General features: G+C 46.9%; 1 protein-coding gene and 1 long non-coding RNA gene across 2 annotated transcripts in view; both read left to right on the forward strand.

The window, feature by feature from the left end:
- The first annotated feature begins 2,188 nt into the window (after window positions 1–2,188).
- On the forward strand, window positions 2,189–5,411 carry LOC311524885. The gene is made up of 3 exons (XR_014712633.1): window positions 2,189–2,628; window positions 4,201–4,502; window positions 5,161–5,411. It is a non-coding gene; the product is annotated as an uncharacterized lncRNA (long non-coding RNA).
- Window positions 5,412–12,029: 6,618 nt separating this feature from the next.
- KIF2C (kinesin family member 2C) overlaps window positions 12,030–19,975 on the forward strand; it is a gene marked incomplete at its 3' end in the record, with an annotated part of 31,776 nt that continues 23,830 nt past the window's right edge. The window contains exons 1-4 of the mRNA XM_084636641.1: window positions 12,030–12,225; window positions 15,536–15,630; window positions 18,238–18,345; window positions 18,662–18,710. Coding sequence (XP_084492767.1) covers window positions 12,162–12,225; window positions 15,536–15,630; window positions 18,238–18,345; window positions 18,662–18,710 — 316 coding nt within the window. The 5' untranslated portion in view covers window positions 12,030–12,161. The remainder of the gene's footprint in view (window positions 12,226–15,535; window positions 15,631–18,237; window positions 18,346–18,661; window positions 18,711–19,975) is intronic.

Here is a 19,975-nt window from a genome sequence, read left to right on the forward strand (position 1 = left end):
CGTCCATGGCGCAGATGGTGGTGGTACAGTCCTTGTAGAGGTCCCGGAGGATCTGGATGAAGGTTTCTGGCATCCCGAACTCTCCCAGGGTGGCGAAGATGTGATGGTGGGGTATGGACCTGAAGGCGTTGATCAGGTTGAGCCATGCTATGGCGCACTGCCTCCTGGCCTCCTGGATGGCTGTCTGAAGAAGAAAGTTGTGCTCGTAACATCCCTCACAGGACATAAAGCCCTTCTGCGCTGAGCTGATGGGGCCCCCGCACATTGACCAGTCCGTGATCCTTGCTGCGAGGCAGCTGGCATACAGCTTGTAGATGGTGGAGCAGAGGGATATGGGCCTCCAGTTGCTGGGGTCATCTCGTTCGCCTTTTTTGTGGATGAGCACCGTCATGGATTTTTTCCAGGAGCGGGGGGCGCGGTGGAACAGCTTGCATTTGTTGAAGATGGCAGCAAGCACCAAGCAGCTGGGGTGTCGCTTCTTCAGCAGGTGGTAGCGGATGCCATCTTTTCCAGAGATGGTGTTTTTGGTCCTCGTCAGCCTCGCCAGCACCACCTGCGGGGAAAAATCTTGCTCCAGGTCCTCTGTGAGGTTGATCAAGGGTAGCGGTAGAAGGCACTCTGGGCGTCGCACATCAGTCTGGGCCTCGCGATCAAACACGTCCTTGAAATAGGAGTAGAGCCTCTCGGTCTGGATGGCACAGTAGGAGGAGGTCCCGTCGAGGATCTCCCTCATGGCTTTCGAGCAGTTTGTCCTGTATAGTTTCTGAATATGGGATGCAGCCGCCGGATTATAGCGGCTGCTGGCATCCCCTCTCCTGCCTTCTCTGGCAGTGTTACGGCTCCGCGCAGGGAATCTGCGAGTGGTCCGTGTGCCCTCCTGGGATTCCCTCCTTCTGGTTGTGATTTCTAAAGGCAGTTCTGTGGTCAGTCTGTCCATCAGGGTGTGGAAGTTCTCGAAGTTGTCGGCCTTTGCCAGCTCCTCCATCCAGACGGATTGCCATGGTGTGGCGACCCTGGCTCGCGGCCGTCACTCCTCCTGCTGCATTGTCTCCACAGGTTCAGGTGCTGTGGGGACGGTCTGTGGCCTTGTTGTCTCTCGGACTGGGGAACGGTGTTCAGGTGGATCTTGAGGCCGGGGTCCTGGCGTGGTGGTGGGGGCAGCTCTCCGTGTCTCCGAGGCAGTGCTGGATCTTCCAGGAGGGAGTGGGGTTCTGGAAGCACCGGTGTTGGACTCTGGGGGGATGCAGTCGTGTCTGGAAGCGCTGGGGATGATCCTGGTTCTCCTACAGGCAGTATCCGGCTGGGAGGTCCTCAGTGGGGCATGGGAGGCAGAGGAGGGGCAGAGGAGGAGGCCTGTAGGGATTGGGTCCTGGGGGTAGATGCAGTCATCTTCCCCTGCCTCACCCTCTGTGGGGCAGATCTCTGCTGTGCCTCGCACAGGTGGTTCCTCTCGGTCTGGTAGAGAAGCTTGAGGAGGTGAAGTCGCTCCTGGGAGGGGGGCGCGGACTCGCTGGCCATGATGTCTCTTTGTCTGGAAGGACAGTATGCGGCATCGAGATCTTGGGCTGTGGAGTGCGTTCGCTTTGGAGTGGCGTTCCTCTGGGCAGCAGGGTGATCAGTAGTTTCAGGGTCCTGGGTTGAGGAGGTGGTTCCTTCGGGAGCATCCCTCTGTGGAGCAGAGGGGCAGTGATCAGCATCCTGGTCGTGGGTCGTCGGGCGGGCTCTTCTGGTAGCAGCTTTCTCAGGAGCAGCAGGGCAGCGATCAGCATCCAGGTCCTGGGCAGTGGGAGAGGTTCTCTGGGCATCCTCCTCCTGAAGAGCTGGCGAGATGTTGTTGCTCCTGGATGTGAGGTCCCGAAGAGCCATCCTCATGGTGCTAGGTGCGGGAGTTTACCGGAGAAAAGAAAAAAGAAAAAGGGCAGAGGCCCTTCTCATTATTCTCCACTAGGATGTTCCAGGTGGTATGAGGAACACCCTAGCCCCTTTTTTAAGAATCTAATTGTTTTATTGCTCTGAGATCCTTTTTACCACTTGCCAAGATTTTAATAAACAAAGAATTAGAAGAGCAATGAAAATAAGGGTCCAAAATTGGATAAGGCAGAAAAAAACAGCTAGTGCTATAGGGTCAAAAGGTATATAAGTTTTATTGGTCATAAGCGAGATAGAATGTTGTGAATAAGGATTACAAGTTACACACCATGAGACTTTTGCAAGATTATACTAATCTTTCTTACATACAAAAGAAGAAGAAACTTCAATCAAAAAAGTTCTTAACTTAGATATCTGCAATCAGGAACTCATCAACCAGTTAAAATGATCAATCTGACAATCAATTATTTGAGCTCTTTTATCATTGACTCTCTCATCAATTTTTCCCCAGATACTCACGCCTAGGTAGTACATAAGCTCTGGCCAGGAACTTGTCAGAGATCCTTAGAAGAAAGTCGGGGTACTCAGCTTTTGGAAAGAGGGAGGTGAATTGATCCACCAGCCAGAGAGCAGACTCTCCGGGATGTATCCTCAACATCACACTCTCCCTTGCCTGTAGCAGGTTTATATGGCTTGTTGCCGCTAGCCTGCTTGATGTGCTCTAGCCAATGAGGCCTTGAGATGCGGGCATAGTTTAGGGTAAGTTTGTTTGATTATCTTAATGTATGCATTGCTGCTTAACTTAACGTTAAGGGCCAATTGCTGCTTTACCAGTACAATTTGGTTTCTCTTTTGCATTTTTACCGCTGTACCTTGTGTTTTTTTGCTACGCTGATTGCCATAGAACCGGTATTAGATTGCTGACGCTGATCTTTCCTTAACATATGCAAGTATTCTACAATTATAATATATATTCAGTTGATTTCCGCTAGACACTTTATGCAGCACTACTTATTTCGAGAGGATGTGGTTTGTGGCCATCTACGTTTCGGGGTTTAATCTGCTTAAACAGTAGTAGATCTTTGTCCAGCAATACAAACTACATTTGGATCAATCAGAGAGCTATCCACTGAAAAAGTACAGGAAGAAGCAAAGACTTCAGTCCAGAAGTTGAATAATGAAGGCATTTATATTGAATCCTTAAGTGAAGAGGACAAGAAGTGTTTGTTAAGACAACTGAAAAAGTACACAGAATTGATTCTTAAAAATCTACAACAGCGACTTCTAGATTCTACTCAACCTCTACGTAGCTTTTACAGATCGCTGTTCTATAAAACACCGACAGTTGAGTGGAGTGAGGCACTACCAGCAATGGGACTGCCGTGTGCTCAGGCCAGAATAGAGAATTTGAACACAGAGTGGAATATCATACGACGAATGAATGAAGATTTGACTTCAACTTCTTTTTTATCATTGCTAGTGGCTCGACCTGATCTTTGTGCTGTGTTTCCTGGGCTGCAAGAAGTAGGAATTCATCTCTTGCTACTCCCAGTCACAACAGCTACAGTTGAGCGTTCTGTTTCATCATTGAATAGAATTTTGTGTTCTGAGAAAAGACGAAGTACTGGACACATGAGAAGCCACCAAAGATGAATGTATTGCATTCAAGAAGTTCATTAACAGAGTTGTGCAAAATTATAACAAGAAACCAAGAAGGCTGTAGACATAGTGCTTCATAGAAGGCTTGAGTAGCCAACTTTAATTTGTGTGATGATTTTAAAACATGAGTTAAATCTAATAAAGTGTTTTTACTAAAGATTTCTGTGGAGAGGAACATTTATGAGTTTCTATCCAATTTTTTGATATTTTGCTTCAGTGAGGCTGTTCCCTATTGTGAAAAGAGGAGATTTGTGTTTTGATTTTCCTACTTGAACTTCTCTTGATAGCTAAAGCGTATATTGTAAAAAAACCCTGGATTTTTAAAAAATATTGTTTACAATATACAGTGTTTAGAACTCGATGTGTTAGTGAGATGTTTTTCCAGTGGGGGGCTATTTTGTGATCTGTATTCATCTAGCTGTTTGGTTTTGTATGTTTTTGGTATTAGTAATTTGCTAAGAGAAGGCTTGCATAATGTAGAAAATAAATGTCAGATATATTTTCAAGTTTCATTTTTTTCATGCATGATTCCCAAATGAAAGAATTAGAATAACTAATCCCCATGCTTTCTGTGTTAATATTTAATGGTACAAAAAGGGTATTCATACTGGCCTATCTGGTTATTCTGGATGACCTTATGCAGCAGAGCTCATTAGCAATTAATTTTTTCAGCTCCATGATTTCCTGTAAGAAGGCCAGAGTGGGTCAGACCAACGATCCATCTACCCCAGTGGAGTGTACTGAACCAGGAAATTTGGAGTGATCGATCCACCCTCATCTTCCACTCCTGGTCTCTGTGGAGTCAGAGATTTAGGGCTTGCCTCAAGCAGGGGATTGCATCACTGACCAACTTCACTAATAGCTCCTGCTGGACCTAGTCTCTATGAACTCATCTCATTCTCCGTGGAAGCCAGTGATACTTTTCGCCCTCACAACACACCATGGCAGGGAGTTTGGCACCTTCATTTTGTCAGGTGGGTCCCCCGCCCCTTTACTGGATTGGGGGAAAGGGTGAATAACACTTCGCTCTGCGCTGCAGCCACATCATTCATGGTTTTATAGACCTCTCTCACAGTGGTCCTCAACCTTTTTATTTACCGGGGGTCCCTACAAATAAATACACGGCCCTGCGGATCCCCAACCAGAGGTGAAGCAGGGACGGGGCCACACGGGGTCACCTGCTGCCCCCCCAACATTCTGCCTCTCATTTTGCCATGCTCCCTGAAATGCTAACGTGGCGGGGCGGAGCAGTAGCGTGTCTCCTTGGCTAGCTGCTGCCCGCTCGTGGGGTCAGTGGCTGTGAGGCAACCCTTCCTGGTGGCAGGGGGAGAGCTCTCTGCTGCAGTAATACTGCCATTTTTGTTGTGCCCCTCCTCCCCGTCACAAACCAGGCAGGCAGGCTTGGTGGCCCGCTGAGGTGAGTCAGAGGTGGGTCAAGCCCAGGTTTCTCTTGGCAGACGGCTGGTTGAGAACCGGTGCTGTATCGTGTCCCTTCTTAGTCATCTCCAGTCTAAACTGACCAGCCCTAACCTCTGTAGTCTTGTCTCATACTTCGGAAGTCTGCTATTTACCCCTTTCTATTGTAAAAACTGACTGTTTATTCCTACCCTTTGTTTCCTATCTGCTAACCAGTTACTGATCCATGAGAGGGCTCCAGACGTCTGGAGTAGCTCATGATGAACACCCTTAACATGGAGCCACAGACAGCCCCCTTGGGAACCCTGAATCTATCTTGCCACCCAGATGAGCCTGCCTTTGTGACAGATGGTCCCTTGCACCAAAAACCATAACAATAGTCTGGTCACTCGGACCGGTCACTCAGCCAGGTCAATTGCACCTCAGATCTCAAACTGAAGACAACGTGCGTCGCCAATCCTATAATAAACTAGCTAAATCCTATAATAAACTAGCTAAATCTTGCTGAAGTGCCGCCTCTCTCAGTGCCCTCTGTAATGTTTCTCTCAGTTTGTCACTTCGGCCAGGACACCTGGTGGGGGTGAGGCTGGCTGCGGGGCTCTTGGCACTGAAAAGCCGGGGCTGGCCAGGGGAGTGCATCCCGGCCCCAGGCAGGCAGGAGGAGGGGCCTGACCAGAGGGGCGGAGCTGTGTGAGCACGTATGCAGATATCTGTATGAGCAGAGCACTGTGGGAGTGGGAGCAGGCTGCGGAGCAGGGCCCAAATTTGGCACCCAGGGCTGGGTGTGGAGAAGGGTGGGGCCCTGCGGCCATGTCCAGGCAGCTCGCGGCAGTGGGGGCCGGTGTGGGTGGGGCTGTCAGTCAGGGCGTGGCAGGCCCCACCATGGGTTGAGAGTGTGGGGCGAGCGAGGGCAGGCGGCAGTTGGGCATGAAAAGCTCCTACTTATGTGGTAGTGGAGATACTATGATCATGAAGGTAGTTTTCTTGGTTTGAAGCTTATCCGTTGCACTGCGGGTGTGCTGACCCCTGTGATTTCCCCAAATGTGGGAAACTCAACTGTATAATTTGTGGTAGTGGGGGACTGCCTTCACACTCTTCCTTAGTGTTTGGTCAAAACCAGAAAAATCTCAGTGAGTGCTGTTTGGAGCAATCTGTGTTTATACTTACCCCCCCCCGAAGCTGTTCCTTCCCTGTTACTGTGGGGTTTTCCCCATTTCTTTATGACTACAGGTTGCTGAAGAGAATGTTTTCTGTTATAGCACATTCTACTCCTTGGGCAGTGTATTCTGAAGCCTGAATGAAGCAGGTCAGCTCAGTGTAGAGTAGCTATTGCCCTCTCGGTCAGTGTTACAATTTACAACCACCTCTGACTATTCCATGAACTCCGCACTCGGCAATGACTTGTCATAGCTGGTGATCACAGTTCTTGCTGCTTTTCAGCCGCTAGTAGCGAAGCTATGCCTGTTCCAAAGTGGGTGGATAGTTTTTGTGGGGGAAAGGTAGCAGGTTCCCTAGCAGCAGCTCCAATCCCCAAATACCAGCTGCATTCAGAGAGGGATTTTCTTTGTCATGTCTAAGAACTGCAGACAATAAAAAACTGGCATTCCCATGCTGCGTTACGCACTAAGAGGTTGTTACTTTCCTTTTGCTGTTTCACTTCACTACACCAGGTAAAATTTAATCCCCTGTAAAAAGCAGCTCAGTGACATTAATGGGCGTTTTTGCCCTCGAACATTTGTGAGAAAACTGCTAATTGTCTCCCCAGGAGTTTCCTTTTGTAAAGTCCAGGTTATTAAATCCCTTGAGCTGTGATGCCAAACTCTGAAGACGTTTGAGAATCTGTATTTATTTTATACTAGAAAATGCTGCTAAAATATGTCTAACAATGCAGGTTTTTATAAATGGCCGTACTCATTACAACTTCCATTTGGGCTGCTAAATACACAGACGTTTGTCTATCTCAGTGGTTCTCAAACTGTGGGTCAGGACCCCAATGTGGGTCACAACCCTGTTTTAATGGGGTCACCAGGGCTGTCATTAGACTTGCAGGGGTCCTGGGCTGAAGCCTGAGCCGCACTGCCTGGCGCTGAATTTGAAGCCCGAGGGCTTCAGCCCTGGGTGGCAGGGCTCAGGTTACAGGCCCCCTGCCTGGGGCTGCAGCCCTTGAACTTCAGCTTTGGCGCCCCGCCTGGGGTGATAGGGCTTGGGCTTTGGGTGGTGGGGGCTAAGGTGTGCTCAGTCTTCAGTCCCCCCTCCTGGGGTTGAATAATAATTTTTCTTGTCAGAAGGGGGTCATAGTGCAATGAAGTTTGAGAACCCCTGGCTATCTACTTGCCCTTTAAAATATATTTAACTATAAAAGCATTTTGACAGTTTTTTGTCATAACAAAGAAACAAGGTTCTTGACTCAACAGACTTAAACATTTTCTTTCTACCAATGTGTGAGGGGAAAAAATCTGATAAAAGGCTGTAAATACAAAAAAGTACAATCCAACGCCATCCCCCCAAGTAAGATACCATAGAAGCCACTGTGAGTCTTGTTCTTACATTAAGCATTTTTGTAGCATAAAAACAGTAAATAATAGCCTGTGGAACTCTTTGCCAGAGGATGTTGTGAAGGCCAAGGCTATAACAGGGTTCAAACAAGAACTAGATAAATTCATGGAGGATAGGTCCATCAATGGCTAGTAGCCAGGATGGGGGGGGGATGCTGTCCCTAGCCTTTGTTTGCCAGAAGCTGGGAATGGGCGACGGGATGGATCACTTGATGATTCCCTGTTCTGTTCATTCCCTCTGTGGCACCTGGCATTGGCTGCTGTCGGAAGACAGGACACTGGGCTAGATGGCCTTTGGTCTGACCCAGTATAGCCGTTCTTATGTTCTTATAATCTGTACACCCACACGAGCAAATAGCCCCTGAGTGTGAAAAGAGCTGCTTTTTTCTGAATGTGGGGGACAGGGGATGTTGGGGTCCTTGGTTACAGGAGCTGTTCTGGTGGACATGGCAACCTCTGCAGTTCAAGTGCATCAAAGTGAAGTCAGCACAACTGCTGTTTCCCAAGAATTTCTCAATCATAAATTGCAGCGCGCAGATGTCAGATAGCTGCATTTCCGTCTGATCCCACCTTTAATCTCATTTTGACCTAACCAGTTTTCAAACAATACGTCTGACAAACAGCTTGAAGTTTAAGTGAAATTCACTTTTCTGTATGGGAAAAAACCCTAATTCTTTAGAATTTGCATAAATCCCCATCCCCAAAAAACTAACAAATTTGTAAAATTAAAAACATTTGTTCCAATGGCTTATAAAAACCAACCATTTAACTCACGGCTGTTATGAATTATTGTATAGTCATCAAATAAAAATTGTACCTACTTTTTACAATAATTTGCCTCACTGAAATGAGGCATCCAAAAATTACATATAAACTCATAAAGGTTCAGCTCTATGGAAATCTTAAATAAAAGGCAAAAGCTTCATTCACTCTGAAAAACTCCCCCCAGTGTAAACAGAAATTAGAGTAGAAGCATTAACAGTATAGGACAGGGGTGGCCAACCTGAGCCTTGGAAAGGAGCCAGAATTTACCAGTGCACATTGCCAAAGAGCTACAGCAATACGTCAGCAGCTCCCCCACCGCCCCGCCCCGCCCCCAGCGCTTCCCACCCACCGGCAGCCCTGCTGGTCAGCACCTCCCCCTCCCGCCAGATCAGCTGTTTTGTGGTCTGCAGGAGGCTCTGCGGGGGTGGGGGCCAAGGAGCGAGGGCACGGGAGGCTCAGGGGAGGGGGCGGGAAGGGGTGCAGTGGGGGCAGGGCCTGGGGCAGAGCCAGGGGTGGGGCAGTGAGCGCCCCCCGGCCCATTGGAAAGTTGTTGCCTGTACCTCCAGCCCCGGAGTCGGTGCCTAGACAAGGAGCCGCGTATGGCTCCAGAGCCCCAGGGTGGCCGCCCCAGGGTGGCCGCCCCTGGCCTAGCAGGAGAAGAACTAGGAGTGCAGCACCCCCTGGATTGCAGTGGTTTCCACTATATACAGGGTTTACAATTCAATTCAATGGTTCTCATCACCCCTTACTATAAAAATTGTTTCACCAGCACCCCTGATTACCAGGGGAGGAAGGACTTGTGCACAGAGTAAGCTGACTTTTGGGGAGAAACTAGGGGTTCTTCTAAATCATTTCATTTTAGGGCTCCATGTTTTGTGCAGCCCAATCCCCTGAAGAGTAGCTGAACAGAAATTGGCACATCTTTCAATGGACACCAAAATGCTCAAAGAAAGGCTTTTCAATGCACAATGCATTGTGGGTTTGCAGATGAGCTGGTACTCCCAACCTGAGAAGGGAAGAGAATCTCAGCAAGGTCCCAGTCCACAAGCCTGTCTGTGCCCTGCTCCCAGACCCGCTCCAGCCCTCCCTTCTGCTGTGAGCTGTGCGGAGAAGTGCTGGGCGGGAGCTGCTTCTGGTCTCTCGGCAGCTGCCCTGGGGATGGTTGGCTCTGCTGCTTCGTGTACAGGCAGCAACATAGGTGCCTAAGGAACTTTTCCTGCAAAACTGTGGGTGCCGAGTTAAATTAGACGTCTACAAAGTTCAGCAGCAGCTGAGTAGGGGTTTTGGGAATCCCAGTGGGGCCTGATTCTGGGATTTAGGTGCCTAAGGTGATGATTTGGTGCATAAGTCCTTTTGTGAATCTAGCCCCAAGTGATCAAAGAACCAGGGTCAAGGATGCACTGTGCCCAGGGGATAGTTGTGGGTAATGAATATGTTGTAGCCAAGGAAATGACTGAAATGTGTTTGTTTGTGTGCTGACTTTATTAGGAATTGATACTACGGGTGGATGTTACATAATTTGTGGGTTGCACTGTACCTCAATGACCTTTTTCAGCTGAGTTCTACCCCAAAAAATTGATTGAATGAACAAATAACGTAGGGAATACATAACTACTTGATTTAAAGAAACAGTAAACTAAGAACACAGTGCAAACCTGAGGCCAGTGGAACTGTGGCATGGCCAAACTGAAGGCTCAGAAACTCCTGTAGGTGATGTGTTTGAAGGGGTTCTCCTTCTCAATATTAGTAGGGTGACCAGATAGCAAGGGTGAAAAATCGGGACAGGGGGTGGGGGATAATAGGTACCTATATAAGACAAAGCCCAAATATCAGGACTGCCCCTATAAAATCGGGACATCTGGTCACCACATCCTGGTAGGTGGATTGTTCTGGAAGGAGTTGTAAAGCTTGAATGAAATGGTTGTCCCTGTCTGGTGTGTTCCCTATAGTCTGCTGGACATTGCAAGGTTGGGGAGCAGTGCTTGACCTTTGTCACAAAAGGTGCTCCAACCGTGCTGTGTGAGTCTGCATCATGTCCCTTTCCAAGGCCATGCACTCTACTTTGATGCTTTGTGATTGCACCAGGAAAGCTTCCCTCCAAACTTCTGCCTTCGAGGCCCTCTGTTGGGATGCAGTCACTAGTTCCTGGAACATTTCCTCTCTTGTCTTTTTTTTCCAGCCTCTCTGCAGGTGCTAACTTCCCTCTTTGCACAGGCCGTGGCGTTAAAGGTGCTAAAGGAAACCAGAAAAAACACAAGGCCTTACTGTCCCCAGTTCTAGTCTCCATGCCAACAATGATACAATGTTTCTTTTCCGACCATTTTGGAAGGCCATTCCTATCTTCTCTTCCCACCCTGGGGTTCGCTTCCAGGTGGTAAGACATTTTCTAAATTACTTCCCCTTGTATAGGACTCCTGTCAAAATGCTGGGTGGGTGGCCATGGTGTACTTAGATGAGTGTTGGCTGTGGGGTGGGTGAGTGGCTGTGGAGGTTTTGGGGGGTAGAGGGGGCTGTTGGGTCGGTGAGGGGCTGCAGGGCGGAGGTTAGTAATTGCCAGTACACCCCTGCAGGCTGCCCTTATGTTGGAGGATATTACACTTGGGCCACTTCACAAGAGACATAGCAGAGTCTTGTTCAAAAAGGGCGCTGGGCAAACCACAAAGATATGCAGCCTTGCTATTTACCAGGAGGATTCCTCCAGCTGATGCAGGGGTGAAAGGGAGACATGGGGAGTCCTAAGAGAAATCAAGTGTGTCAGAAATCAAGGCCAGCAGCAGAGCAAGTCTCTGGGCAACTTCATGTGCGCAGCTGGCTTATAGTAGGCTGCCTGATTGCTACACCGCCTGGCTGGAGGGAAGAAGCTCCAAAACTCGTCTCTCTCACCAGAAGAAGTTGGTCCAACAAAAGATATGACCTCACCCTCTTGCCTCTCTAATATTCTGGGACGAACAGGGCCACAATAACACTGCATACAGTAGTGCTGGGAGCGTCATTCTGAAATGCCTCTTGCTCTCTGGAAGTTAATTTCACAGCCCGAAATGCCTGAAGCGCAGGGGCCCTGTTCCACACCACACCCACAACGTGGGGATGCAGTTCAGCCCCGTGCAGAGGCTGACGGCTGCAAGGGCACCCTGCCGGCGACCTTCCCCTTGGCCAGGCCGAACCCAACCAGCTGCTGGCACGCGACACAGGGAAAGACACCGCTTTCCAGCTTTCACTGTAAATACACGAAGGTGTTTGTAATGGGACCCCCCTGCTCCAGGAGACAGCAACGAGTCCAGGCTGGGGGTGGAAGCGGGGTGGCCAGTGACTCACGGGGGCACATGCTGAGTGGGGGAGGGGTTCTCTGCAGTGGGAATCACTGTCCCCTCTTTTCCATTATCCCTGATTATTTGGGTCCTACCGGCAGGGTCAGGGCCTTATTTCCCCATCCCTCCCCGGTTGCCCCTCGCCTGCAGGCCCGGGGCCCGGACAGAGGGGGAAACCCTGCCAGGGGTGTCAGCACCACGTGTAGCTGGGCAGGTAGACCGCGCCGCCCTAGAAGGACTACATCTCCCAGGGCGCACCGCGCGTGGAGGCCCCGCAGCGCTCTGAGTGACGGGCCCGCGGCATGCTGGGAGTTGTAGTTCCCAATAGGTGCACCGGCCCGGCGCCCCTTCGGCATGCTGGGAGATGGAGTTCCCTGTACACGCACAGCATGCTGGGGCTTGTGGTTCCGAGGCCGCGTTTCCCGGTAGGCACTGCGGCACGCCGGCGCGCGGAGTTTAAATCGGCGGCGGTTGCGGGGGGCCCGCCGTGCCCAGCTGCTGATTGGACGCGGTACCGCTGGGCCCACGGAGCCCTTCGTGCCTCCCCTTGGTCCAGCGGCCCCGAGGACCCCCCCTCCCCCCCGGCGCTATGGACTCCGCGGTCTGCAGCCGCCTCCAGCCCGGCCGGCTTATTAAGATTCAGCGGAGCAACGGTGAGTGCGGGGGCAGCGCGCGCGTGTGGCGGGAGGGGGGGGGGTTTCTCTGACAGGATTGACCCCCGCCGCCTTCCGTACCGCCCGCTGGGTGGAGGGGCCCGCTCAGCGGGCGGGGGCGGGCTGGGTCCTTGCAGCACCGTTACATCGCTGCCTCCCGTTTGCTTTGTGATCCGCGCTTCCCCCGGGTCCCTGTCCCCGGTGCTCCGTCCCGGGCAGGGCCTGTCCCGTTCCGTCGTTGCGCCCTCGGCCTTCTCCCTGGGCGCGGGGCTTTGCCTGCAGCCGTCTTGGCTTCCAGCCCCTCTCTCCCGCTTGCCCAGCTCCTGCTGCTGACGTCTAACCCTGGCCTCCCAAAAGCCTTTGCAGCCCCGCCCCGCCGGGTGTCCTCTGCGAGCTCGGCAACGGGGGTGCACTCTGGGCTGCTCCCCAAGTCCTCGCTGAAAGTTGGCACTCGAGCCGGCCCCGGGCCAGGTCCCCGCTCCAGGGGCCTGACTGGGAACCACTGGTCGCTAGAGGACGACCCATGAGGGTGGTTTTCCAGCCTTGCCCTAGGTTCATCTGGGATCTATTTCCCCAGTTTGCTTAGGAGACGGTCACATAAGACGGTATCAAAAGCCGTACTAAAGTTGAGAGAGATCCTGTCTACTGCTTCCTCCTATCCACAAGGCTTGTTACTCTCCTAAAGGAGGATATTAGCTTGGTTTGACTTGATTTTTTTTTTCTTGCCAAATCTGTACTGACTGTTACTTATTACCTTATCTTCTAGCTGCTCACAAATTCATTGTTTGCTCCATTTTCTTTCCAGGTACCGAAGTTAAGATGACTGATCTAAGTCCTCTTTTTATAGATGGGTACTATATTTGCCCTTTTCCAGAGCTTTGGGATCTCTCTCTTCCTCCACAAATTCTCAAAGATAATTGTTAATGGCTCAGGGATCTTTTCAGCCAGTTCCTTAAAATATTCTAGGGTGTATTTTGTCAGGGCCCGCTGACTTGAAGATATCTAACTTGTCTAAGTAAGGCCTGGTCTAGAATAGAAAACTAGGTCAGAGTAACTACATCTCTATGGGGTGTGAAAAATCCACACCCCTGAGCAGCATAGTTACACCAACCAAAGTCCTGTTGTAGATGGCGCTAGGTCAACTGAAGAATTCTTCTGTTGCCGTAGCTACTGCCTCTCGGAGAGGTAGATTACCTATGGCAACAGGAGAATCCTCCTGTTGCCATAGGTAGTGTCTATGCGGTAGCATTTTAAGTGTAGACATACCTTAATTCTTAACTTGTTCTTCACCTATTTTAATCTTCGCTCCTAATCCATGTACACTAATGTTCACTATGTTAGTTGTACGATCACTGCTAATCTTTCTGGTGAAGACTGAAACAAAAAAGACATTTAATAATTTGGTCATTGCTGCATTTTCTGTTGTTGTCGTCTTTCCTTCCTTATTGCGTAACGGGCCTACTCTGGCCTTGGTATCTTGCTTCTAGCTTATTTGTAAAATGTTTTCTTGTCACCCTGTATGTCCCTAGCTAGTTTAATCTCATTTTTGTGCCCTGTCTTTTCTAACTTTGTCCCTTCATGCTTGTGCTTTTTGTTTTGTTTTATATTAATCCTTTGAAATTTGATCTCCTTTCTAGGGATGTAAAAGGTTAACTGGTTATCCGTTAACTCTGGTGGCCCCATGTGGGGTCAGAGGGAGCGGCCCCAACCACAGCTGTGCTGCTTCTGCTGGGGTCCCTCAGGCTCAGCCGGGGGAGGAGCCTGGCCCTGGCTGGATTGGCCTCAGCCCCCACTGTTTCCCCACAACTACCACAGTTAGCGGTTAACCAGTTAAACAAAATCATTTAAATCGTTTAACCGGTTAACTTTTTTAACTGATATTTACATCCTTACTACTTTCTTCTACCTTTGACTCTTTGCGTTTCAGACCATTAATGCCAATCTATCATTAGATTGAGGCCAATCTATCACACTTCCTGTCTTTCCAATGCATTCAGACAGTTTGTTTTTGTGTCCTTAATAATGTCTATTTAAAACTGCCAACTCTCCTGAGCTTTTTTCTCCTAAGATTGGCTTCCCATGGGACCTTACATACTAGTTCTCGGAGTTTGCTAAAGTCTGCCTTCTTGAAGTCCATTGTCTTTATTCCGCTGTTTCTCCTTCTACCATTCCTCAGCACTCCCCACCTCTGGGAAGCAGCCTCTCTATTGGGGGTGAGGGCTCAGGAGGAGAGCCCCCATCCACCTTGGACCTCTGGGTTGCAGCTGGGACAAGTCCCTTTCTCCCCTGTCCTGTCATCACTGGGTATGCAGTGAAACTGTAAGAGCTCCATGCTCAAATGGGGCTGTCATATTCACTATGGATGTGTGCACACCCCCTTCCCCCAATGTGTGCTTTTTCCCTCTGAGGCATCTGATACTGGCCAGTATTGGAAGACCGGATACTGGGCTACATGGATCATTGGTCTGACCCAGTATGGTTATTCTTATATTCTCACTCTTGCCTTTGGTTGCCTCTGTTGGACTCACTGCTTGTGATCCCCTAGGGGACTGGTCTTCTTACGGACTTGGCTTTTTTTCCTTTCCGTTATTGATGAAATCTTTCCAATGACACAAGGCATATATGAGACTCTGTCCTTTCCAAAGGACATTGAAAATGAAAGGATGCTGTAAACATGTTGTTTAGTAGACTTCAGTGCTATTTTAAAAAGTGGTTTCTGGTCCTAAACAGACCCTTGAACTCCCCCAGGCTATCTTTGTGTGTGTTTTTTCTTTTTTATGGGACTGTTTTTTCCACTTTAAAAAAAAAAAAAATTCTTTCCCCTGGTTGCTGTGTAGGAAAACCCCATAAATGGGAAAACACCTACTAAGTGCTGCCAAAATAAGCTAAGTAAGCCAGAAGTCTTTCAGTGTTCGGGCTCTATAGCACATAACACCTTTTCTGGCAGGGATGTGGTCTTTAAGCTGCTATTGTCCCTTTGCTGGGGCATTAATTTCCTTTGGGCAGCTGGGCCCTCAAGGGTGTTGGTACTCTTAGGAAATTGTTGGCTGACAGCAGAGTTAACAGCTTCATTGCTTTTTTGTGTCTTGAATGTTTATCCAATATTTATAGTATGAAGGCCATTCCCAGATTTTAACAATGGCTCATAGCTTTGGATACAGAATACTGGCAAATTTCTCTCTGAAAAGCTATTCTTCCAATCTTGAATTGGTATTACAGAGATGAATATGAGGATTTGTTCTCTTCAGCAAAAGTTAATTGTGTTGTGTTGAATGACTTGATGAAATGTGAATTTATCTTTAATCCTTAGGCTTAATTCACAGTGCAATTATAAAGACTGTAAATGTTGAAAGGCTGTCTGTCTCGGTAGAATGGTCCGAAGGGGAATCAACCAAAGGAAAAGAGGTGAGTGTGAGAGGTGTCCCCAGGCTCACTCTATCTGGAGTAAAGCAGCATCTTTGAATTGCATAGTTATAAAGCATGGGGCTGAAATCCATGACTCTCTTAAATAAAGATCCTTTGGGCTTAAAGCCAGTTTTCTTACATGTGTTTCATAGAATTCCATGGCTCATTAAACTGAGGGTTAAAAATATAATATTTCTTTCACCTAGGACAAGGAGAACAGCTTGGGCAGTTCACTTTTTGTTTGTGGTATGTTCTAACTCTTCAGATTCAAATGCATAAAAGTTGTAATATTTGGTTTGGAAATGCTGCAGATGAAGGTTTATCTGTTAATTTTCTTTGGAACGTAATGTAAGATTTTATTGGCCTTACAAAAACTAAGTCTGTTTTTACAAATCCTTAATTTTGGGCCGTGTTTGACTTTGGCTCTTTAGTTGGAATACAGTGGTCTAGTTTACAGAAATAAGCGATAAGGGGTTTTCACAGTTTTCCTAACCTCAAACTAATCACAAATAATAATTGCAATAGTATTGCTGACATACACTGCCTCTGAGGGCAATGTTTTTTTATTTTTTTTCTAGTAAGAATAGTTGATTCAGAATAAAACTAAATGCGTATGTATTTATATACATACATTTGTTTTACGACTCATAAGTGATGAGTTATGACTTCTTCATTAGTGTTGTACTGTCATGCTCTTAACAAAGGCCTGACTTACTCAACCTTGGCAGCTCTCTATTGGTGTTCAGCACCTTTAATGATCTCTCAAAAATTTTCTGGAAGAATTTCCTAACATATGGCAAAATGTGAGATTAGTTGGATACTTTGGACATCCCCTACCCACTTATGCATTAAAACCATACTTAGAATATCTCCATTGTCTTTGACAGACAAGCTGAGAAAGAACTGGAGGTATTTCTAATATTCTGCCGGACATCTTCCCGCTCCATTGGCTGTAGAAAAGGGTTTTCCTTGTTTCCCGTTTGTTTTGGAATCTGACTTTGTAAATCTCCTCCCAGCTTGCACAATTTACCACATTCCTTTTTTTAGTTCTGCTTATTTTATTTTCACTCAGGGAAACTTTTGCTTTTCCTGAAACTTAGTGGATGTTTGTACTGAGGAGCTTGCTCACGAGATCCCAGATGTCTTTGCAACAGATGGGGAATTAGCCGTGAGGTTTGGGCCAGAGTCCAACTACTAATTGCATTGTCTGAGACTTGAAACTCTTATCAGATCTAGGCTAGTCAGAAGTCTAAATATGTACCGGCAGGTAGAGAAAGATTTGAAAGATGAGGTGGCACTCTGACATTGAAGCTGGGTATGCTATGTCATGCATAATCACCATTAATAGATGTTTTGCAGGCAAATTAGTTTGAACTCTACCAGTGCAAACCCATGAGCATAAGATCAATGAGGTTGCACAGGTATCATGGGGGCCTAGGTTTTTTGACTTGCAGAACCTCCAAAGTGATCTGCTATCGTAATGGGAAGAAACCATGACTGTCAGAGCCCAGGTGAGTTGGAGGGACTGGCATTTACCAAGGTCTGTCTTAGAAGTGAGTAAACTTGATGATTGTCCTGGGTTTCCATAATACTTGGAGACAATCACATATCTAGAAATCTGTTTTTTAAAAATCTGGTGAATACTTTCTCTTTTGTATGAGAACAGTTAATATTGTGTATTTGCTCATTTTACAGAGGATTAAATGACATAGTTGTTTTCACTTAAAGCCTCTAAAAGGTTAATATTTAATATATAAACTTACTTGTGCAGAATAGGTACTATTTCAATATCAAAGGCAGCTTAGTTTCGGTGGAGGATGAAGTGATAATTATACAACTATGTGGCATACAAACTCAGTGTTTTATAAGGTTATCTTTACACAGTAAAAATAAGGGGGAGAGACTCAGTTTGTGCCTAAGTTTTCTCCTTCACAGCCCAACTCCTCACTGCCCCCCTCCTCTCCCACAGACACTTGTGACATCACACTTTTTCCAGAGCTGCAGAATGTTGTAGATAAAGGATTATGACTTCACTACAGGGTAAAGCAGGAGTTTGGCGGTTGAGGTGAAATCACTTATTTACTCCCACTTGCAAATAGCAGGAGGGTGAATATGGGGAAAATGCAGATGAATTTAATTGTTTTGGTTTAAATGTTGAATGCTTCATTTACCTCCGTGTGAGTAGCTTTTTAATATAATTATTTCAACAAGCACAACTATATTGTAAACTCGTAATGCTCTCCTAGAGCAGAAATCATGAAGTGATTGAGAGCTTTACTAAGATTAGCCCCAAGAGATTAAAACGGTGACAAATGTGCTTTGCTAGTGTTTTCAGAAGTGCCCAATGGCTCCTGCGGAACTGAGTGGTGGTTGGCAGACGCTGGTAGATGGTCTCGCTAGCAGATTTCTATTATAGTCCGATTAGACTGCTCAAGTGGAATTTAAAATACTACATTACTAATCAAGACAACCCTAATTTTCCACATCAAACAAATGAATGGCTTATATTTGGTTGTCTTTATTTAAGGTTTATGTCAAGCTATTTGTCTTACATTGGAGTTAGAACAGAAATTGTCTACTATGTAAATCTTGTCTTTGCCTTTGTAGATTGAGATTGAAGATGTGGTAACAATAAATCCAGAGATTTTAGAAGAAATTCCTTCTGCTTCTGATGTGAAAGAGAACCTGCCTCTGCAGGAGAATGTAACTATACCGGTATGTAATCCTTAAACTCTTCAGACTCTTGTTATGGTACTAAAATTCAAACCGCAGCATGTCAGAACATTAAATAAGTACAGATTATTTTTAAAACTGCTTTGCTTTGATTCTTTCACTTACTTTCCATTTTAAACTTTGAGGTCTCTGGGTATGCATGTTTTGTTCCATATGGATTTTTTTGGGGCTTCCTGTACTGCTTTCTATAAAAGAACAGGCACATCCTTGTATTTGTTACCATATCTTAATTGTATAATGCAAAAAGCATGGTAGATGCTTCAGATACTTACTATAGTGGCTTTTTACCTCTTTCTAGAAACAAAAACGTAGAACAACGCTTTCAAAAATTCCTGCTCCAAGAGAAGGTAAAAATGACTCTTAATTCTTGTCTATAGTCATAAGACAAAAATAAATTATGCTGGAGATTTACTCTAATTTAGGCAACACAACACTACAAAATGTATTAGTTAAGCAGTTGTACTTTATGCTGGTTCCTTATTGAAATCTGAGTTTTAAATCATTAGTTCTAAGGCATTCTGAGGCTTTTCTGGGTCTTGGAGGGTTCCTACCTTGGGTACCCTAATACAGGCCTACTGCCAGCAGGCTGCTTTTGTGCATCTATGAGCTGGCAAGCTGGTAATTGTAATTTGCCTTTTATCACAACAGTGTTTTTTTTTTTTTTTTCCCCTCTTCCAAGTTGTATAGTTCTACAGGCTTCAGGGGAATTCTTACTACAGCTAATACTAGTAAATTCTACTTTGCAAATTCCATAATCCATTGGAAAGTGAGTGCGTAGAGAGGCTCCGGAATAGGGTCAATGGTTCTTGTGTCAACAGAATAAAATGTTTTGAACAAAGCTAGTTGAGGATTGGCATGTTGCAAGGGAAAGTGGGGTCCATAAGAGGTTATTCTTCCTGGGCTGGAAGGTATGGGGCTAGCTGGGAAATACACCAGACCCTCGCTAGCACGAGCATCTATATAGCGCGAATTCACACATAATACAGTCGCAGCCATGGATCCCAAATTTAATTACTTTAATTGCAATTTGTTTTAACACAATCCCCGCTATAACGCGGTACCACACATGGATCCCAAATCCCGCATTCTAGCGACGGTCCGGTGTAGTTCCCTTCCCATATCTAACTTTAACTTTCAGATTTTAGTTGACTAATTTATTTCTTGGGGCTTTTTGTTAGTTTGGGAAGGAAAGATTACTAAAGTGTGTACAGTTTGCCACCTCAGTGCTCGTGGTCACAAGCAATGTTCCCTCTAATTTTTGACAGGCCGTGTGTGCAAAAAATTTCTTCTGTGCAAATTTGTGTGTGTGTTTTGCCGTGTACATGGAGTTTAGGATCTGTGTGCACGCGCACAGCTTAGAGGGAACAGTGGTCACAAGTGTGACTAGCTTTCCATAGAATTCTAAGTTACGAATTAGCATCCTATGCTAGCTATGTTCTCCTTGCCCCCTGCCATGTTGGCTCTGCCTTCCTTCCCTCCAAAAGTGCAGCAAGCCTCTTGCTTGCTACCATTTGTCCTGTCCAGTACAGGAGTGCTAAGCTTTGGAACAGGAGGCTTTCACCCCAGCTGCTACTGGCTTTCTGAGCTCTCTCTCTTGGCTCTCTGTGTGACC

The sequence above is a fragment of the Lepidochelys olivacea genome (genome assembly GCF_965140295.1).
Source record: "Lepidochelys olivacea isolate rLepOli2 genome assembly, chromosome: 8".
NCBI lineage: Eukaryota > Metazoa > Chordata > Testudines > Cheloniidae > Lepidochelys > Lepidochelys olivacea.